At 47.7% G+C, this 20,298-nt stretch overlaps 1 protein-coding gene and 1 pseudogene across 1 annotated transcript; one reads left to right on the top strand and one right to left on the bottom strand.

Annotated features, from left to right (window-relative positions):
* Positions 1-1,151: 1,151 nt before the first annotated feature.
* LOC149342704 (uncharacterized) lies at positions 1,152-18,421 on the bottom strand (annotated as a pseudogene).
* Positions 4,077-15,629, top strand: LOC149342705 (uncharacterized). Its single transcript, XM_089545162.1, has 3 exons — positions 4,077-5,091; positions 6,352-6,459; positions 12,306-15,629. The coding sequence occupies exon 3, from the start codon at positions 12,787-12,789 to the stop codon at positions 14,059-14,061; it is 1,275 nt and encodes a 424-aa protein (XP_089401288.1). The 5' UTR covers positions 4,077-5,091; positions 6,352-6,459; positions 12,306-12,786; the 3' UTR covers positions 14,062-15,629.
* Positions 18,422-20,298: the final 1,877 nt, after the last annotated feature.

Genomic DNA, 20,298 nt, shown 5'->3' with positions numbered 1-20,298 from the left:
CAACTGCGACTCGTCGTAAAACTCTGATGCTGCTGCGCCCAAGGCGTCGGTAACCAAGGCAACGGATACCGGCGTGTATTGGCTGCATGACGCAAGCTTCAGGCCTTCAGGCAGAACAACAGATTCCGTCGAACTGTTCACTGTCCACAGTTCAGTTCTTCCGTTGATGACGGAAACCATGGCATGAGGAACCAAGATGTTCTTCTTCATGCAGTTCAAGTGGTTCGGTTCCACAGCCGCATCAAACACGTCGAGAGGGGTATCGGGGCAGGAAACCGGTACGCACACAGCCGAAGAAGGAGGCACGACAGTATCTCGGGCAACACAAAACACTCTCTCTCCACTGCACGAGCCTTCTAGAAGATCAGTGGTGGAACATTTGCCTACGTTGAGCCCACCTGTGTGACAGTCGACGTTAGCGCCACACATTTGCAAAAAGTCTAGGCCAAGAATAACGTCGTGCGTCGACCGGCTGAGCACCACCATTTCCGTGCTGAAGACTTCACCACCCAAAGAAACCTTAACACTACACACTCCAACTGCTGGCAACGGTTCACCACTCACGCCACAAAACTGGACTTTTTTGTCCCATCGAAACAAAACTTTTCTTCCGAGGAGGCACTTAAACGCAGCACTCTTAACCGAAACAGTAGCACCGGTATCCACTAAAGCCATCACAGGTACACCATCCACTAGCACATGTACTTTGTTCTTTAACATAACTACATGCAGGGGTATCAATTCCGACTGCAGACTTCCAGCGACCTCACCCCCATCGGTCGCGGCGACTAGTTTTCCGGCGGAGGCGAGGAGGAGCGGCGTCGGGGTGATGGAGATCGACGTGTACGGAAGGCTGGAGGCGGCGTCACACTTCTATCAGATGCCGGCGAATGATTCCGCATTTGTGCAGGCCATGAATTGCCGGAATCAGGCGGGCAGGACGGGTATCGAGAAGGACCGCGTTGGTAATCCGGACGCTGAGGATAGGTCGAGGAGCCGTAACGGGATGGTTGTCGCCGGGGACAAAATCGGGAGATGTGTCCGGGTTGACCACAGCGGTAACACACAAGAGAGGGTCCGGGAGCAGGCTGCGCCGGCAAGTAGTTACCATACGAAGGACTGGGCCGAAAGTTGTCGTCGTATGTGGCCGGCACAGGCTGGTAAAAGCCGGACCGTTGCTCCGGGGGCAATCGCGGTGTGTTGTTCACCGCAGCCCTCGGGGTACCCGGTGATCCTCAAAGTCCGCTGTGTTAACGTCGGATGGCGGAGTAGGACCCGTGAGATACACAGGAGGGAGCTCTGATGAATTTCGAGTGAGTTCCAGTGACCTGGTTAACTCTTCGCGAACGATCTGGCGGATTGTGGAAGCCAGATCGCATGACGATGGTGTGTCTACAGCTGCCACCGTCGTCACCCCGGCCAAACGTCCAAATTTCGGTGTGATGCGACGCATTTTCAACGTCTCGAACGTCCGGCAGTGCTTGATGACGTCAGACACGGACTCGAGACTTTATTTTCCGATCAAAAAATTGTAGACGTCTTCGGCGAATCCTTTAAGCAAATGGCCAACTTTGTCTTCCTCTGTCATGGCAGGAGAGACGACCTTGCATAGCTTCACGATTTCCTCAGTATACTTTGTGCATGTTTCACCGCCCTATTGAAAAAACTCTGCGTGAGTTTGCACGAGAACAGTGATTTTTGTACGATCACGTTTATTTTGCACACGAATGCGCAGAAATTGTGCGTTACCTGTACGCATTTGTGCGTCCTGTGTGTACATGATCGCGTACTGTGAGCTGAAAGACGTACACGCACACTCTTTGTGTGTAAAAAATCGTGGACTCTCGTGGACAACTCTCTGTGCGTGGACATCTGCGTGCTGAGAGGGGGCTTGCCGAAGCTGTGCGTGCTTATGTGCACACTGAGCAAGCTCAGTGAGGCTGCGTGTGGCCATGTGTGCGTTTGCTTGCTTAGTAGCAACTTGTCGAGACTGTAAAGGCCCATTTAGGGTGAAAGCAAACAAAGTTCGAGCATTCAGTTAATGATTACTTCTCAATAATGAGCAATAAGCTCACGTTTTGCTGTTTTATAATTTTCGTCTTGGCGTAAGTACCCATTAATCATTTTCAACTTCAGCAAACAAATAACCAAAAAATTATCTTTTAGTGCAAAATGGTTCCCTTCGAAACTGCAGGGACCTGTACATGACAACATGCACACTGAGCAAGAACTTGTCAACATTGCAAGTTCATTATAAAATAATGTAAAAAACAAGCTTCTAACGGCTCTTACAGCATCCTTCAGTTCTTCCTTTAACCAATTCTGAAAGTTACAGATATCTTATAGATGCATGATGAAAGCCATCCAGAGCATTTATGTTGTCGCCCGTCATGCAGACAGCCATATTTCGAAATCAGAAGCAACACAACCATTTGTTGCTTGCACTCGAAAGGAGTCAATCAATGGAATAACTCTGAAAGGGCAACAGTGTCTGTTAGGTGCAACAAACAAGCTTGGGGATATAATCAGGTTCAATCAAACATGACGTGCAGAAAGCGAATTGTGAGCTGTAACAGGAATGTTACGAGGCAATTTCTAAAACCATTTCCAAAGCAATTTCCAAAGTCATTAGCATAAATTTACATACACGTAAAAAAGCCATGTAAGCCTACATGAAAAGACAGTTTTGAATTCACAGTTGGTGTCAAAAGTTCAGAAATTAGTGCCCTCTCTCAATTTCAGTGACAAATCACAGATCGATTAATTAATTCCCAGTATGGCTCCAGAACAAATCCAATGAATCTCAAATGTGCGAAGTATATATACCACACATGTTGCCTGATTAGCACCAGCATTGCATGATGCATGACGAAGTATCACACTCTTCATTCTTCTTCAATCTGTTTTGAAATTTGCACTACCACAAAGACCATCTGGATGGACTATGATTCCATCATATTGCTGAGAGTCACATTTGGAGACCAAGAGCAACACAACAGTGTGCTGCACATGAGTGGATATAATGCACTGGGACAACTGTGCACAGTAAGGAACGCTTGTAAGGCGTCAGGTATTTGCTTGGGGAATGTAATCAAGTTCAGTCATGTTTCATGTGTAGAAAGGAAGATAAAAGTTGTAGCAGAACTATGAAATCCAACATCCAATACTGAACTTCCCCACGTGATCTACACACACATAAAAAGCACGAAAGGATAAGCTCAGCGGTACTGTTAAGTTTGATGCCCTTTGAGGTTTGACTTGCGCGTCTGTATGCAACCATCAAATACCATCTTGAAGTTACCAGAATGCCCAAAACAACTTTGTTGAACTGTTCTACTCTAAACTGAAATACTTTTCCTTAAAACATTTTTTTTGCAACATGCTGTGTAGCTAATTATAAAATAAAGAAAAGAAGCTGATAAAATTTTCTCATCTCAAACGTACTGATAAGTACACAAATCTGAGTGCTTTCAAGAGAGGTGACGCACCCGGTATTCAGTGTCCAGAAGCATACATAATGCTGCAGAATCCTATAGCAAGAAAATTTCTTTTAGTTGACAAATGGCTATGTCTGGTCACAAAGTCAATACCAAGTAAGGCGCATATCCTAACCTGCAGTTACATGAAGCTGCACGTGCTTCATAGGCTGTAACTCCGCCAATAACTGCTACATATTTCCCACCTCTAGCACGAGTGCGGAATCAATATACAGCATGGAAACAGCAGTTTTGTTGCTTTAGCTTCTTTACTATGCTGTTTAGGCAAGAGACGAGTTGAAATATTTGCATGGGCAGTTCTCGATTGAAGTAACGTAAAAAACATCCGCACTCCTTTCTGCTGAAGCGACTGGTGGACCACTTTTGCATGTCGCATCTCGTATGACTTGCTAAGGGTCCAGACTGACACACGCACTTCGTCAAACCTTCACAGAAAACACTCTTCGCTTTTGCTATAAGCTCCGGCCACAGGCAGTAAGTGTCCCGTCACCGTTCACATCGCAAAAGAAGGCAGCGCTCGCAGGCGGTCAGTTTGAGCTGACAGCGACAGGCGTTGCAGGCACACCGCCGACTAAGTTTCCAAGGAAGCCACACTGTAGAAGGGCGCCGTCTTGTAATCGAAACACACCACAGAAACAATGGCCACTGTCGCTGCTTATGAGCCAGGCATTTTTGCAACAAAGTTAGCAGAGCAATAGGCCGAAAGGTTCGACTCATCAAACGACGGCACCGCACTGCTGACCTCATTATCGTTGTCGACCAGACAACCATAACACATATGCCCCGACGGATCGCTTAATTGGGAGCTGCTACTACTCTTGGATGAGAGCGCGCCCACCGGCAGCACACACCGGTAATCCTTCTTCTTTTGCGATTCCAGCACAGTAACAGTGGCGCACAAGACCGCCCAGCAGCAGCACCAGAAAACAAGCGAAGCTCACGGCGGTGATCTCAGAAACCATGCAGCATGTCGGATAGGCTTTGGATTTGACGCGCTAGACCTTGCCCACTCACGCACGCACGCACGCACGCACGCATGTACCGACACGCATATTCATGCGTCCACGCGTCACAAATTTCTCAAGTTTTTAATGCTAATATGTGCACAAGAACTTAATTATTTTTGTAACGAAAGTTTCATTTGGTTTTAATCCTTTGCTATCGCACTGCCCAAAAGCATAGAGCCCGAAAGAGACGACCTGGAGGAATGCCTGGAGGCGATGCCTTTCTAAACGGGCCGAAGGAAGCCGGAACTGGCCGAAGCGCTAGCCAACGAACGCAGCGTCTGGGAAGGGACAGCATGGCGGACAGCGTTGCTACGTTTGTCGTGGTCGGTCGTGGTCCTCCTTTGTGGTGCCGAGGGCGTGAACCATCGCTGGCATGAGCATTTGTCACTCTTCCGATATGTGATGTGCCGACAGCAGTGAAATTCGCTAAACCTGTGTTTATAGCGTGCGTCAGCGGGCTCGACGGATAGCGCGTCGTCCTTTGCGCGCCTTCACTGGAAACGCTATGCTGACGGCGGGGCTCATTTCCTCCATGGCGGAGCAGCTGGTGGGAGACCACTACCCGGGTGACATCTCGCATCTTGGGGGTAAGTTAATTTTCTTCGAACCTGTTCATTATTTCAAAGCCTTTGCGCACAACTGGCCACGTCAACACAGCTAGTACAGAGACGCGAAGACGCAGTGCCTATCGCGGCAGCACGCAGCGCTGAAAGGTTGTTTGCTGGCGGCACACGGGCATGAATGCGCGTGTAGTGTCAGTGGTCACACGGTCATGGTCAGTATGCCATGCAAATATGCACAGCTGATCCGATCGCGGGGTGCACGATATCGGCGCCGTACTGCCGCCGTACTGCCATTCATCTCTCGCCGAGAATGGAATATGTGCCCGCGAATAGATCTTCGGCCCGGGCTTTGCATTCTCGCCGCATGTTACGCAGTAATTGAAGTAACAGCGCTCGAGCAGTATAACTACGTAGACTGCGATTCAGCTGTATGCCTTAGGATTGAGCTTCCTCCTCTTTCACTTGTATTTCACTTGTACTTTTATAAATTGTGTATTTAAGGTACGAAGCTCCGTATGATCCAGCTGCGTTCGTACTTATAGCCGAGCCAGTGTAGTCGAGCCTTGAATAGCAGAACGGTGAGATAAAAACAAATTGCTCTGAAGTTTTTCGCCTCTATTTTGGCATTCGCTTTTTCATACTTTGGCTCGGAGCTGAAATGGTACAGACAACTGCAAAATGCACACAAGTGCCCTAGCTCCATTTGGCCTAAATCCCGAAGTTGCAGTGAAATTTAAGGGTAATTGAGCCTTTAATATGTACGAAGAATAAACTTAATTGTTTCATGATTATAACCAATGGCGCAAATAAATCTGACTTTGACTTAAATATGATGAGGTACCTCTCCAATACCTTATTTGATGTTAAAGGTAAAAGTGTGGTTTTTCTGCAATTGGCACTATTAATTCATCATACCTGTGAGAATGTGAAATCAGTGCTAATCATGCCAGATTTCAAATTGAGGGACGCATGCAGAATTTGAAGCAAACCAGCCTTCTACTGAAAATATCGTTCTGCTGTGGTCTGTTCTTTTGAATGGTGGCATGTATTGTAGAAACGATGCTGGATATCGATATGCAAGTGATGTCTCGTCTGAGGCTAGCTTGTGAATGACTGCCGTGGTTATGAATTTCTTGTTGCCTGGCCCACTTCGAAATGTGGTTAAACAGTCGTGTTCCATTCTGCGACCGGCTCCTTTTTGTGCCTTGCATTTTGCCTTACATGCTTGATTCTAGTCCATTTTTTGCACTGTGCTGCTGTTAAATGTGTCTTTTTACCTTGCAGCAAGCTCCACATAGCTTTACCAGCAATGCCTCTTCCAAGCTCTCCAGTATAGCTGTGCCAGCCTTTCACTTGGTGCTAGGATGCCCAGCAAGCAAGCAGGCTTTTGAGGTAAGCACTGAAGACATCTTCCGACACAAGTAGCTTTTATTTTCCTAGTCCACTGCTACTTGTGTGACCCCTCGTTATGTTGATTTTTGCAAGTTAGGTTGCCTATTAAGGGCTCTCTTTTGTTTTTCACCTGCTGCTGTGGGCTACTGCATTGGTGTTCGGCTACTGAGCCCAAAGACGCGGGATTGAATTGTGGTGGCTTCGTTTCGACAAGGCGAAATGCATATTTGCTCGTGTGTTATGCAATGTCAGTGCATGTTAAAGAATCTTTGGTGGTCGAAATTTATGCACAGCCCTCCTCTATGAATGGAGCTATTGTTCAACTTTGAGGCATTAAAAGGACACTGATGGCAAGCTGAAGTTGACCTGTGATGATGAAGTTCCGCATCCTAACCACAAAGACGACACTTTTTCTGAAAGTGGAGCTTTATAAGCCAGAGAAAGCAAAACATACAATTGTCATCAGCACCGGCTGATATCGGAAATAAATTGCGATGCGCTGACTCCGTTTTTTTTGGCACAGATTCCAGAGGCTAGGCTGAACTGCCATTCACCTCAGAACGGTTATCATGGAGTCCTTTGTGTAGACTTCATGAGTTCAAATCGAGTGTCGGGAAAATTTTTAAATGTAATTTTTGCGCCAATCATTGTGTTGATGGCCTTTGCGCTGCTGTTAAAACCCGGGATAGCAGTATGGTATCCCATAAAACTAGGTTCAGGACTTGCAGGAAGTGGTTTATCACATTCCGCTAGCTTGTGCAAGAAACTACTTCAGGGATATGTGCAGGTGTCTTTAATGTGTTCCTGAGTGAGCACTAACTCGTTAGGGGGAAGGCAGCTTCTAATCTGGCACTACAGTGCCAATGTCGTGAGTGTAAATCATAAGATGACCCATCAGTGTGTACGCCTGATTTCTGTGACACTTCAGTGGTGTATAGAAGTGGTAAACAAATCTGTAAGGTATTTGATGCATATCTCCAAGGCAATGGCTGTATGAGTAGCGAAGCCATTAGTCAATCTTCAACGGAAAGAATTTTCTCTTTTAGATGACGTGCTTGTATATCAGTGACAGTTATTTGTTGTCCTGCCTTTCGCTGGTGTGGGTCATGTGTGGCGCATCTTCATGCGAGCCTTCTTTTCCTTCACAAAAAATTCAATTGATAGTCCAACCTGTTTTCTTCTCTTTTCCTGTGTTGCATCTTTTGGCTGGTTTTAAATCTGTAACTGAGCTCAGACCGTGATAACTACAGCCGGAAAACAGGGCTACTGAATGTGAGCTTGGCATACATGCGTACTGTATGTGTGAAAGTGCAGTTTACAATATTCAGAAATGCTTGATAGCCTTACAAGAATCTAAAATTTTGTTGGTATTCCTATTTGTTCTCTGTTCAAGTGTCGAGAGTTTTTCCGCTTCATCGTGTGATTAGAGCCACTTTGGTACTTAAGCTGAAATCTTTTCTTTAGCCTGCATGTTTCTCACTTTTGGGACAGAAATGTGGAGGCTAATTAAAAGAGTTCAGCTTAAAAGAGTATAGACACCTAATCTTGGTGGCATGTTTTCTTCTCTATAATGCTGCGGAAGACACTACTATGCATGAATCACCATCTGGTATTCGCGTGAGACCGCTGAATAATTTATAATCAACTTTTTCTGCCATCCTGTTTCGGTGAACAATTTGACTATGGCTATGACATCAAAGAGAGGTTATAGGTCACGTGAGGCGTGGTAAAACTGCACTTATAATCGCTGCTTCATCATTTTAATTCGCTACAGCGCTGACACCAGCATTCCTTAAGAGCCAGAAGTACCAATTGTATTGCAGTTTTTCATGCCTCACGTGACCAATAACCTCGCTTTGACGTCACAGCCATCATTCAGCTGTCGAAACCGAAACAAATACAGCAGGAGAAAGAAATTTGATTATAAATTATTTAGCGGTCATAGGAGGATGCCATGTGGTAATTCATGTATAATACTTTATGCCTTATTACAAAGAAAAAAACACGTGCCAAACAATAAGGACAGCAAAGTGTGCTATGGAAAGAAAAATGATAAGTCTAACATTACGAGACCAAAAGGGGGCGGAGTGGGTGAGGGAACAAACGCGGGTTAATGACATGCTACTTGAAATTAAGAGGAAGAAATGGGCCTGGGCGGGGCTTGTAATGGGAAGACAACATAACCGCTGGTCCTTAAGGGTAATGGAGTGGATTCCAAAAGAATGCAAGCATAGCAGGGGGTGGCAGAAACTTAGATGGGCGGATGAGGTTAAGAAGTGTACGGGGATATGGTGGCCACACCTAGCAAAGGACAGGGTTAATGTGGAGACATGGGTGAGTCCTTTGCCCTGCAGTGGGCCTAGTCAGGCTGATGATGATGGTATGTGTCGCACCTGCTGCTTCGTGCTATCAGCTGGCCCATGCTTGGCCGACCAGACTAGCCAAATTTGTGATGTGGGTTTTCTATTGCACCTGCATTTGTGTACACAGAGGACTTGAATGGTAGCAGGCGATCCTGTGCATGTGTTCACGCCACAGCACACATGACCCACACTGAAAGCTTCTCTGCCTTTAGTAAGACAGCTGCATCAGTCTGGGGCATAACGTATCCCAGTGCTAGAGTATGAGTAAATTGCTCTCGAATCTTAATCTGGTATCAGGTAGCATAGCGCAAAAGAAGGCTAGCGCGGCTGCCTAATATTCTCTTGGGCAGCTGTGTTGGATTTTCAGTGCCTGTTAGTGTAATCCGTGAAAGTTCACTGTAAACCATTCGTTTCGATGTAAATTAGGAAGTCCTTAGAGCCCTGTACTTTTTAATGATAACAAGGTAATGCAGTAATTCAATTGTACCTGTTCTCTTTCAACACAGTAAAGTGCTGCTGGGTCGAGTTCACAGTTTTACTTTGTAGGTGTGCTCAGGCTGTCATCATCATCATCAGCAGCAGCCTGACTACACGCACTGCAGGGCAAAACCTCTCCCATGTCTCTCCAATTAACCCTGTCCTCTGCCAATTGTGGCCACCGTATCCCCGCAAACTTCTTAATCTCATCCGCCCACCTAATTTTCTGCCGCCCCCTGCTACATTTACCTTCTCATGGAATCCACTCTGTTACCCTCAAGGTCCAGCGGTTGTCTTGCCTTCGCCTTACATTCCCTGCCCGAGCCCATTTCTTCCTTTTGATTTCAAATAGGATTTCATTAACCCGCGTTTTTTCCCTCACCCACTCCGCCCGCTTCCGATCTCTTAACGTTAGACCTATCATTTTTCTTTCCATAGCTCGCTGCGTTGTCCTTGAATTAAGCTGAACCCTCATTGTTAGCCTCCACATTTCTGCCCCATAGGTGAGTACCAGTAAGATACAGCTGTGTTAGACTTTTCTCTTGGGGGATATTGGCAACTGGCTTTCACGATCTGAGAGAACCTGCCATATGCGCTCCACCCCGTTCTTATTCTTCTAGTTATTTCCCTCTCATGATCCGGATCAGCGGTCACTACCTGCACTAAGTATACATATCCTCTTACTACTTCTAGCACCTCGCTACCAATTGTGAACTGCTGTTCCCTTGCTAGGCTGTTGAGCATTACTTTGGTTTTCTGCGTGTTCATTTCTAGCCCCACAATTCTGCTCTGCCTGTCTAACTCATTCATCATGCTTTGCAGTTCATATCCTGAGTGGCTTAGCCAGGCAATGCCATCAGGGAATCTCAAATTACTTAGGTATTCTCCAGTAACTCTTCTCCCCAACTGTTCCCATTTCAGGCCCCGGAATACCTCCTGTAAACAGGCAGTGAATAGCATTGGTGAAATCGTGTCTCCCTGCCTGACACCTTGCCTTATTGGAATTTTATTGCTGACCTTATGGAGAACTATGGTAGCGGTGCAGTCGTTATAAATATCTTCCAATATTTTCACATAACACTCTTCTACACCCTGATTCCACAATGCCTGCATGACAGCTGTGGTTCCACCGAGTCAATTGCTGTCTGGTAGTCAATGAAGGCTATATATTGGGGTTGGTTGTATTCTGCCCATTTCTCTATCACCTGATTGATTGCATGAATGTGGTCTCTCGTTGAGTATCCTTTATGAAAGCCTGCCTGATCATTTGATTGATTGAATTCGAAGGTTGTCCTGAGTCTATTAGTGATTACCTTAGTAAATACCTTGTAGACAATGGATAGTAAGCTGATCGGTCTGTAAATCTTCAAGTCCTTGACATCTTCTTTCTTATGAATTAAAATAATGTTCGCATTCTTTCAAGCTCCTGATACGCTCGTGGTCACGAGGCAAGCGTATGCAGGGTGGCTAGTTTCTCTAGCATAATCTCTCCTCCATCCTTCAACAAATCTGCTGTTACCTGATCCTCACCAGCTGCTTTACCCCTTTGCATTGCTCCTGAGGCTTTCTTTACTTCCTCCCTCGTTACTGGCTGGTGTCCCATTGCTGTGCTCTACTGCCTCTCTCTGTAACCTTCTGATTACATTCACTACTGTAGAGATTTGTGTAGAACTCTTCGGCTACTTTAACTATCTTATCCATATTGCTTATGACATTGCCCTCTTTGTCTTTCAGCGCATACATCTGGTTTTTACCAGTGATTAGTTTTCTCTTCACTGATTTTAGGCTACCTCCATGCTTTAGAGCATGCTAGGTTTTCTCCATGTTAAACTTTCTTATGTTGGCTACCTTGCACTTATAATTAACTTCGATAGCTCTCCTAGTCCTATTCTATCTCTGAAGTTAGACGTCCTGATGCTTTGGCGTTTCTTCATCAGATCTTTCGTCTCCTGAGATAGCTTGCAGGTATCCTCTCGAATGATCTGACCACATACTTCTGCAGCATGCTGCAATGAATTTAAATATGTATTTAAAGATAACAGTTAAGGTGGGAGATTGAGCTTTGAGATTTGCACTTCAACTCGGGAGTTATGCCGCTGCTACACAGAATACTTGATCGCCGTAGAGATATTTCATCATCTCGCACCAAACTGCTGTGGAGCCACTGTCACAGTTGATAATTTTGCTGGGAAGCTGTTGTAGCACTCACGCAGTTTTGAAAAGGTGGTATTCATTGTTTTTGTGCTATTGGCAACAGTGATAATCCGCTTGCTGCAGTGTTTTGTGGCCAGCCTTCTTTTTTTTCAGTGAAATAAGTTGTACATTTCATGTTGAGTATTCTTTCAGCGATTAAATTGCTTTGATTTTATTCCTTAGTGTAAGTTGCGAGTGCTCCATGTCTGAGCGCAAATTTCTACCACTGAAAAGCCTTCTGTAAGGGTTCGGTAGCGTTCGCGGGGGTCATCGGAACGCGGCTGGGGGTGCTCAAAGCGATGCGTCTCCTTTCTTGGAACGCGGCGCTCGCGAACGCGCCGGCAGGTATACGGGTGTCCCCCCACCCGCGGTACTGATTCGCACACGTGCTGGCACGGATGTCTATTTGTGTTTGTTTTTATTTTGTGGTGGAGAGAGAGCTCTACTTTACGGCAGCTGGAGGGCTGGCCAGGCTCTTGAAGAACCAATCATGTTGAGAGCACAATATGATTGGAAGCTACGAAATGTGGGCCGGGCCTTTAGGGCTTTAAAACCGGGCCCCGGAGCTGGAAGCGGGGTTCTGCGCTAATGTGAGATGCTACGCATCTTCGGCCACGCCGAGTAGGGGCCTCCCCTGGTATTAGCCAGTTCCACCCTTTTTGTTGTTTCTCCTTTTGCCGTTTAATTTGTCTCGAGTGTCTAAACTTCTGTACGCTGTAAATATCTGTACATAAAGCTTCAGTTATTGCCTTTCTTTATCCCTGCGTGTCAACACATCTTGAGACCGTCTCTGACGGGGCCCCGCTGGTGCAGAGATCAAGCTTCAGTCTTCGAGTTGAAACCAACCCGTCTCTGGCGGGGCACCGCTGGTGCAAGGAGAGTAGAAGAACCTGTGAAACTTTACTGGCGCAGTCGGCAGGATCCTGCGGTCATCGGAAGACGGCGCAGGAAGAAGACAAGGCAGGGAGAAAGGTGACGACAAGGCGACAGGTCAGCGTTCGTGAACGGACCTGCGGAGACACGGCGGCAAGGACGCAAGGACCACGGCAGTAGTCCAGCGACGTGGGACTGCGTCCGGTTGAAGGAAGCAGCGCGTCGATAACTTGACGGTCACCGGCGGCGGAGCAGCGGCGTGCGACAGCTCATCGCAGCGTCCGGGGAAAGTGGCGGTGGACTCCGACGCCAAGGAGCTGGCAATGCGGATCGACGCATCGAAACCGTGAGTTTCCTTGGTCGCATTGTTCACGTCCCTGTGTTCGAGCCGGTAGGACAGCTGAGGGGTACGGAAGGCGGTATGGAAAGCTATCCAAGCCGGCCCTCGCTCGATGTGAGGTACCAGGTTGAGTTAGCGAAGGCGCGCTTGGCGGACCTTCAGGCTCAACTTGCGAAAGTAAATGGCGGAAAGGCGCTTCTTCGCGAGGAAGAACCTCAGGATGTTAAGTATGTCTTGGGGGTATTAGAAGCGAGACGCCAGCAGGTAGAGCTCGAGATTTCTAAGATCAAGGAGTCTAGGAGAGCTAGCCAACTAGCCAGGGAGAACTGCTCCGAGTCACGAGCAGAGAGGTCGCCAGTGCGGGAAGGCAACGGCATATGCCTGCCGGGCGCAGGTCAAGAGGACAGCCGGGTAGAGGTAAAGGGTGAGCCAGATTTCTGCGAAGCTGGAGTCGCAGATCAAGAAAGCAGCCTGACGGAACGCAGCGTCGCGGTATTAGAGGCGGTGAACGCGCACGCCGACGACACGGCCGCCCAGGTTAGCTCAATCCCAAATGACACCAGGGACGCGGACGCGTGCTCAGGATTGTTGGAAGTGAGTCTCACAATTCCAAAAACGCAGTCTCAAGCAAGCTGCGGAAAAGAGCATTTAGCTCAGCAGGGAACGGCCAGTGACGACAGATGTCAGATCGCGGACCTAGTGACAGGAGAAAGTCTAGCGTTGCTGGAACCGCACACTGTGTCGGTCATAGGGCATGAAGGGCCCCGTAGCGTCATTGATGGAAAGAGCGTTCCATGCGAGCCAGGGAACGGAGGCGGGCTTGCTGGGCCGACCGGGCAGAGCGCCGCGCAGTTGTCGAACGCACCCGGTGTGTGTCCGGCCAGGTCATTTGAGGACCCGGAAATGAGTGGCGACTTGCCGCAAGGCAAGCTCGGGTCAAGCGACGGCGAGTCAGCTCGTGCAGCAGACGATGCCACGAAGCCGGCCAGCGTCTATCAAGCAGGGAGCGGCGATTTAAATGTTTGCCCGTGCAGGAACGGTGCAAATAGCTCCAAACGCTCCAAAGTACCAGGGGACAGGCGCATAGCCTTCACAGTGAATGTCGGCGCGTGGAACAGTACGTTCCGTGCTGCGGTACGCCAAATTATGTTCAGCAAAGCCGGCCGCACTGTTACAGCTGAACTCGGCAAGAGAGATGTTCCTTACGCAGCACGCGGTTCGTACCGGCGCGCCAGAGAGAGCGGGCCCTCAGGTGCGTCGTGTAGTGAGGGGTTTGGACCCATCAAAACCCGGGACGTTTTTGATCCTGGAGGGCACCGTCTTTTCAGTTCACGCCCCGTTGTGGCGCCAGCCTAATGAGTGAGTTACCGTTTAGGCGTTAATTGTGTTACAGACAACACGTGGTGGCTCGAATGTTACTACACAGGGACGCTCGGTGCGACTAAGGAGGCTCACGTGGGCGTTGGGCGAGTGCTGTGAACGCTCCAGTCGCGAGTGTCTGTGTCTGTGTGCTCATTCGCGAGCAGGACGACGGCGTGCATGCTGGTGAACTGGGTGCAACGCACCAACTTGGACGCTGTGTTACGGCGCACGGCAGGCATGCCACTGTGTGTATTTAAGTGTGCATTTTTTAATGTTGTGTTGGTGCCCGTGTGCATTTTTTTTTGTTTTTGGTTTTGTTCGTGCCAGTGTTTGTGTAGCTGCGGTATGTCACCCACAGGGTGGTTTTGTGACCCGTACCGATCCCTTTGTTATAATTCTAAAAGTGGCATTTGAGCCCTTTGTAGAATCTTGGGAAGGGCGTGTAAGGGTTCGGTAGCGTTCGCGGGGGTCATCGGAACGCGGCTGGGGGTGCTCAAAGCGATGCGTCTCCTTTCTTGGAACGCGGCGCTCGCGAACGCGCCGGCAGGTATACGGGTGTCCCCCCACCCGCGGTACTGATTCGCACACGTGCTGGCACGGATGTCTATTTGTGTTTGTTTTTATTTTGTGGTGGAGAGAGAGCTCTACTTTACGGCAGCTGGAGGGCTGGCCAGGCTCTTGAAGAACCAATCATGTTGAGAGCACAATATGATTGGAAGCTACGAAATGTGGGCCGGGCCTTTAGGGCTTTAAAACCGGGCCCCGGAGCTGGAAGCGGGGTTCTGCGCTAATGTGAGATGCTACGCATCTTCGGCCACGCCGAGTAGGGGCCTCCCCTGGTATTAGCCAGTTCCACCCTTTTTGTTGTTTCTCCTTTTGCCGTTTAATTTGTCTCGAGTGTCTAAACTTCTGTACGCTGTAAATATCTGTACATAAAGCTTCAGTTATTGCCTTTCTTTATCCCTGCGTGTCAACACATCTTGAGACCGTCTCTGACGGGGCACCGCTGGTGCAGAGATCAAGCTTCAGTCTTCGAGTTGAAACCAACCCGTCTCTGGCGGGGCACCGCTGGTGCAAGGAGAGTAGAAGAACCTGTGAAACTTTACTCCTTCAAAATCTTGATAGATGTCCACACTGTTCTAGGGACTCTGTGGCTATTGGAAATGCCCATTTAGCTGCATTCAAGTGCCACTGAGTTGATGGCCATTTGAAAGCCTTCAAAATGCCTGTGTGACACGGTTATTAGATTTTGTGCAGGTTTGATGCTGAGAAGCCTGCGTGCTTGAGTCGGGTTTTCCAATGTCTGTATTTCAAACCTGATACTTTTCGAAATCATCATTAGTTCATTAATGGAAGAACTACTTGTGCCCTTTTCTGGAATTTCGAGAAAACAAATTAACTGAATTTTTTTGCATATACTGCTACCTTTTTGCAGGTGCTGCATAGTGAGAACCTGGATCAAGACGCCAACCTGCTGGACTTGGAGAAGCTGAAGAAATTGTTTAGCCACTGTGTGGCACCCGTCATGAGGGATGTGGCATTAATAAAGCCAGTTAAGGTGACCTTATCTATGTCCTTTTGCAAGCATGCTACACACATGAGAGTCATCCCACGAACATTGCTGCAAAGCTTGTTATCTCACAACATGCATGCTGAATGAGGCAGTGACAGACAGGTGAGGAGGCCTTTAGGTAGGGCATTGGCGTAACGTGTTGAGCAGTGATGTAGGAGCCTTGCAGCCATGCAAGGTATTATCGGTATCATGATGGTAACTCCATTTGACACTGCTAGTGCTCTGTGAGCCAGACAAGGCTCTTGAACATTCTGGGACTCACCCTTGGCTCTCGGACATTCTGGAAGCCCCACCCGGCTTGCGCATATCACGCGAGGATGTCTCCTGCTGTACGAGCCTTACGCGGCTTGCGCACTTTATGTGACAGATGTGTCGCATTTGCGAGCTTGCTCGGCTTGCGCAAATTGTGTGAAATATGTCTCGCGTTCTGCGACCTCGCTCAATCGTCACAATGTGCGTGGCAATAAACACGCAAAGATAGGCACGCAGAATCCACGTTCAGTATTTTCAATAGGGCGGGGAGCTGAGCCCTTTGCGCAAGTGTTTGTTAAGCCCGCTTCTTCTTTACGACTGAATCACCGAAACACTTCTTCAGCTCCTCTACAAAGCGGTCCCAAGTCGTGAGGGAATCCTCGTGGTTGTCAAACCATGTTAGGGCTGTGTCCGTTAGTGAAAACACGACGCTCGCGAGCCGGGCGGAGGAGTTCCACTTGTTGTAGCGACTCACCCGTAGGTAGTGGGTGAGCCATTCATCGACGTCGTCGCTAGATGAACCCGCGAATGACCGTGGCTCCCGGTAATGCTGCCACGAACTGCTGGGCACAGACCTCGAAGCGTCGCCGTCCAGGGACATCATTGGCACAGAAGGCGGCAGACCAACAATGCGACGACTGCGGCGAATGTGAATCTGGGGATCCGTCTTCGGAGGAACCTGATTACCCGGCACCTTCCACCAAGATGTTACGCCCAGTGGTTTATTAAGACTGGGACGGAGGATCGAAAAAACAGCGGGGTCCGCTTGCCGAGCACGAGACGCCACCAACTTCGTTCTCCTCATCTTCGACTTATCCAGCAACGCCGACCACGCAGAATGGGTATTGCCTTTTCATGGGCGTCACAATATTGATGATTCTATATGAAGATTTGCCGAAATGGTCAAACATTCAGCAAAAAAAAAAAAGGCGGTACTAAGCTCCGCCTTAAAGGTATAACGCTACAACGTTAGCGGTTATTTGCTACTTTCTTTCACACTTAATAACTCTTTCCAGTTACACACAGTCATTAGCATGCATAAGTAGGCCCCGAAAGACGCGGGTTTGATCCCGGCCGCTGCGGTCGAAATTAAAGGGAGGCGAAATTCTAGAGGTCCGTGTGCTGTGCGATGTCGGTGCATGTTAAATAACCCCAGGTGGTCGAAATTTCTGGAGACTTTCACTGCTGCGTCCCTCATAGGCAGAGTCACTTTTGGACCTTTAGCCCCCATATACTAAACCATACATCAGTAGGCAAACAAGACCACGTGATACACCGCAAGACACACAAGGTCTCTCTTTAACGAAGTCGAAGGAATGTGCCTCAGAATTTTCGCGGCTTCAGTGTGGCGGTCTCAATGCGAATCTATGCGTCGTGACAATTTGTTTCTCCCTCTGGAGGCTGGTGGAGCTGGTTTTCCACCAGCTCCACCAAAAAAAAAAAAACATTTCCTTTCTCCTGTAGCTGTGTTTAACAGACGATTAAGTGCTCATTTGCCTATTCTGTTCGCGCCCAGTGGTCATAGGTGTGAGGGTTCTTTGTGGGGTTTTCTTCAAGAAGTCGCCGACACAATCCATTTCCTCACTGTTCGGTTTTTCCTTAGCATTCTTATACAATCCATCAAGACAGGTGACAATAATTCTGATTGATACATTGTTTCCTGTAGCAATGTTTTTACAGTAGGCTTACCACTCTTTTCTTGACAACAATATATTAAAGTGGGTGCAACAGATGTGTATTCAAACGACCGCAAACCGCAAAAACCGCAAAAACCGCAAAAAAATACGACCGCAAACAATCACATCATATCTTTTTTAAATATGACACGTCAATCTTACTTGTCAAAACGTGGTTTCGTGAAAAAGGGTCTTTTGTGCCATGGTCTCTAAACTGTCGCTTGTGTCAGCAGCCAGACACTATTGATCCTTGCTTTGTGTTTTGTCGTGATATCGTGTTTTTTTTTTGGACATTCTTCAACGGACTGTCAGAAAGGGCATTGAGATTACGCCCTATACTATAAGATTTCTGCCTACAGTGGAAGGTTCTAAGGTTCCATGTGATCTTTTAGTGCTCATCGGACTCTTTGGTCTGTGGAAAAGCCGCATGACAGATCGCCACGCACAGCCACCACGTTCATCGAAGTCACCGTTCAGAGAGCAGTGTGCTATGGTGCGGGTGTATATGCTGCCCAGGATCGGCCTCCTGCCAGGCTGCCTTTCCTCAATGCATGTGTGTGGCTCCCGGAATTTTTATGGGCTGACAGAGTGAGAGCTGGATGCCGGTGTGATTGTATATTACGGGTTGCGTGATGCGACATGCTTAAGTAACACTTGAAACCTGTTAGTGTTGGTGTACTTCCATGCAATAAAAAACAAAAGTGCCTCAGTGGCCTAGAGGCAGTGTGTCTGACTCACACCCTTAGGGTCATGGGTTCGACTCCCTACTAATTACGCCATCTCTCTTTTCAGCGTAATTAATTTACTTCGCATCACTAATTGCCATAAATACCTTTGATGCATGCGGCAACATCGTACCATCAATTCAACTGGAGTTTTAGTTATTTTCATTTCACAGCTTAACGTGTGACGTCACAACCCTGTTGACAAATAGTGAATCAGTGTGACAACGCGTACAGCTTATGCACCGAACATCCGCCCTAACGCTGTCGGGTTAAAAACTCAGAGTGACAAGTAATTCAATTTCGCGTTGGCAATGCGATATGGCTAGCAGTAATGGATGGCTTTTACTCCCGGTCCTGTGACGTTACTTCCTTCCAGCCAATATAAACGCTTCGTTCTGGTGACGCTACTTCTTTTCGTCCAATGGGCGAAATCTGTGATTGAAGAATAAATTTGGCACTCATAGCCTTAGGTAATAGTAATGGACACTTAGCGCCTCGAAGCTGCACGCGATCAATGAGAAGCGCCATTGGGAACACCGCCTGTTTAATATCACACGAGTATAATATATTAGCGTGCACTAATGCCCCTCAGCGTTCAGCCGTTTATTGTTTCAGCTCCATCAAAATTAAGTTATGGCGGCCAAGATTCGAACTCAGAACCTCGTGCTAAAGCAACGGAACACATTAGTCACTGTGCCAACATGGCGCATAAAGAAAGCTTTTGGTGATCTGGTTGTCTTAAAGAGTTGGCGGATAATTTTTTTCACTCAACTAATTACTTTTGAGGATCCAGATTTTCGATTCAAGCATTCGTGCACGAGTTTGTAAACTCTCCGGCAACAAATTAAGCAAGGGACGCAAAGTTTACTCCAGAATTGTAAGTTATAGCAAACTGTGAGGTTGTCGTGGCTTTGGCTTCTTCAGTTTTTCTGCTGTTCTAGACGGTAACTACGGCAACTAAAAAAAGGAGAAACACTGTCAGAAACACCGGCCGCTTTCATAAGCTCCACGTGTGCATGCGCGTTCTAGGGGATTCCTCTTTCCTACTTTGCCACGCCAGCATGATAAAGTTTGGACAGATTCATTATGCATACATGGGGAATGAACGCCCACCAGCTTTGTAGCTGAGGGCTGCCGTCAACCGGGCAGGCGTTTTCTTGCATTTAAATATTGATTCCAGCTACCATTTACCTTTCAGGGCCCGTGACATTGTTCTCTTTCTTTTCAGTAGGCACGTCTGCAGCATGCGGCCGTGTGGTGGATCGCGACACGTGCACCCTCTGCCGGGCGTGGTACGTACTTGTACTTCTTTCTCTTCTTCGTTCTCTCCGCTTTCTTCTCTTCGTCATTTCCCTTACAGGGCGGTTCAGGTGTCCCGGAGTGTGAGAGTCTGCCACGCCTGTCTGTTCTTTTCTACCTAACCCAAGCTGACCTATTCCGCTTTTTTGCCATTTGCGCTGTCGATAGTAGTCTTCAGAACACACGGCTCTTCAAATTTCCTCATTTTTCTTGAGTTCATGCGGAAGGAGAGGCTTCATTGTGAAAGCACGAGGGCCTCAAATTTCTCAGCCGCCCGCGCCGTATGTAAGCCGTAAGCTGTGAAGCGAGAATTGCAGCTGCTCGAAACCGAACTGTATACGAATGCTGCCGCTGAAATCTCAATCGAACACAAATTGAATATAATAGAACCCAATCGGCTTTGAAATAGATACTTTTATTCGGTATTCGTGCGAATACTCGCATAAATCGAATAACAGCGCGAATCAGTGAATCGCTGGCGGCGACGCTAAGGTACGGCGTCTTACGTAGAGCGTTCTTTTTGCTGTCTTTCAGAAGGCAATCATATCTCGTTATTCACACCACCTGAAATAGGGAGTCGATGCAGCATTAATATTTAATCCACTTTTGCGCGTACTAACGGTTTGAAATACAGCTACTGTCCCCTTACTGTGGATAGTTGGACTGGCGACATTCCCGCGTTACCACTCTCAGATTTTGTTTGATT

Source organism: Amblyomma mixtum, chromosome 5, assembly GCF_055824585.1.
Source record: "Amblyomma mixtum isolate Tamu chromosome 5, ASM5582458v1, whole genome shotgun sequence".
NCBI lineage: Eukaryota > Metazoa > Arthropoda > Arachnida > Ixodida > Ixodidae > Amblyomma > Amblyomma mixtum.
This window is presented reverse-complemented; position numbering and strand designations above follow the sequence as displayed.

What these genes read in the sequence shown, in the direction of transcription:
- LOC149342705 (XM_089545162.1), top strand. Translation starts at nt 12,787, where the DNA reads ATGGAAAGCTATCCAAGCCGGCCCTCGCTCGATGTGAGGTACCAGGTT.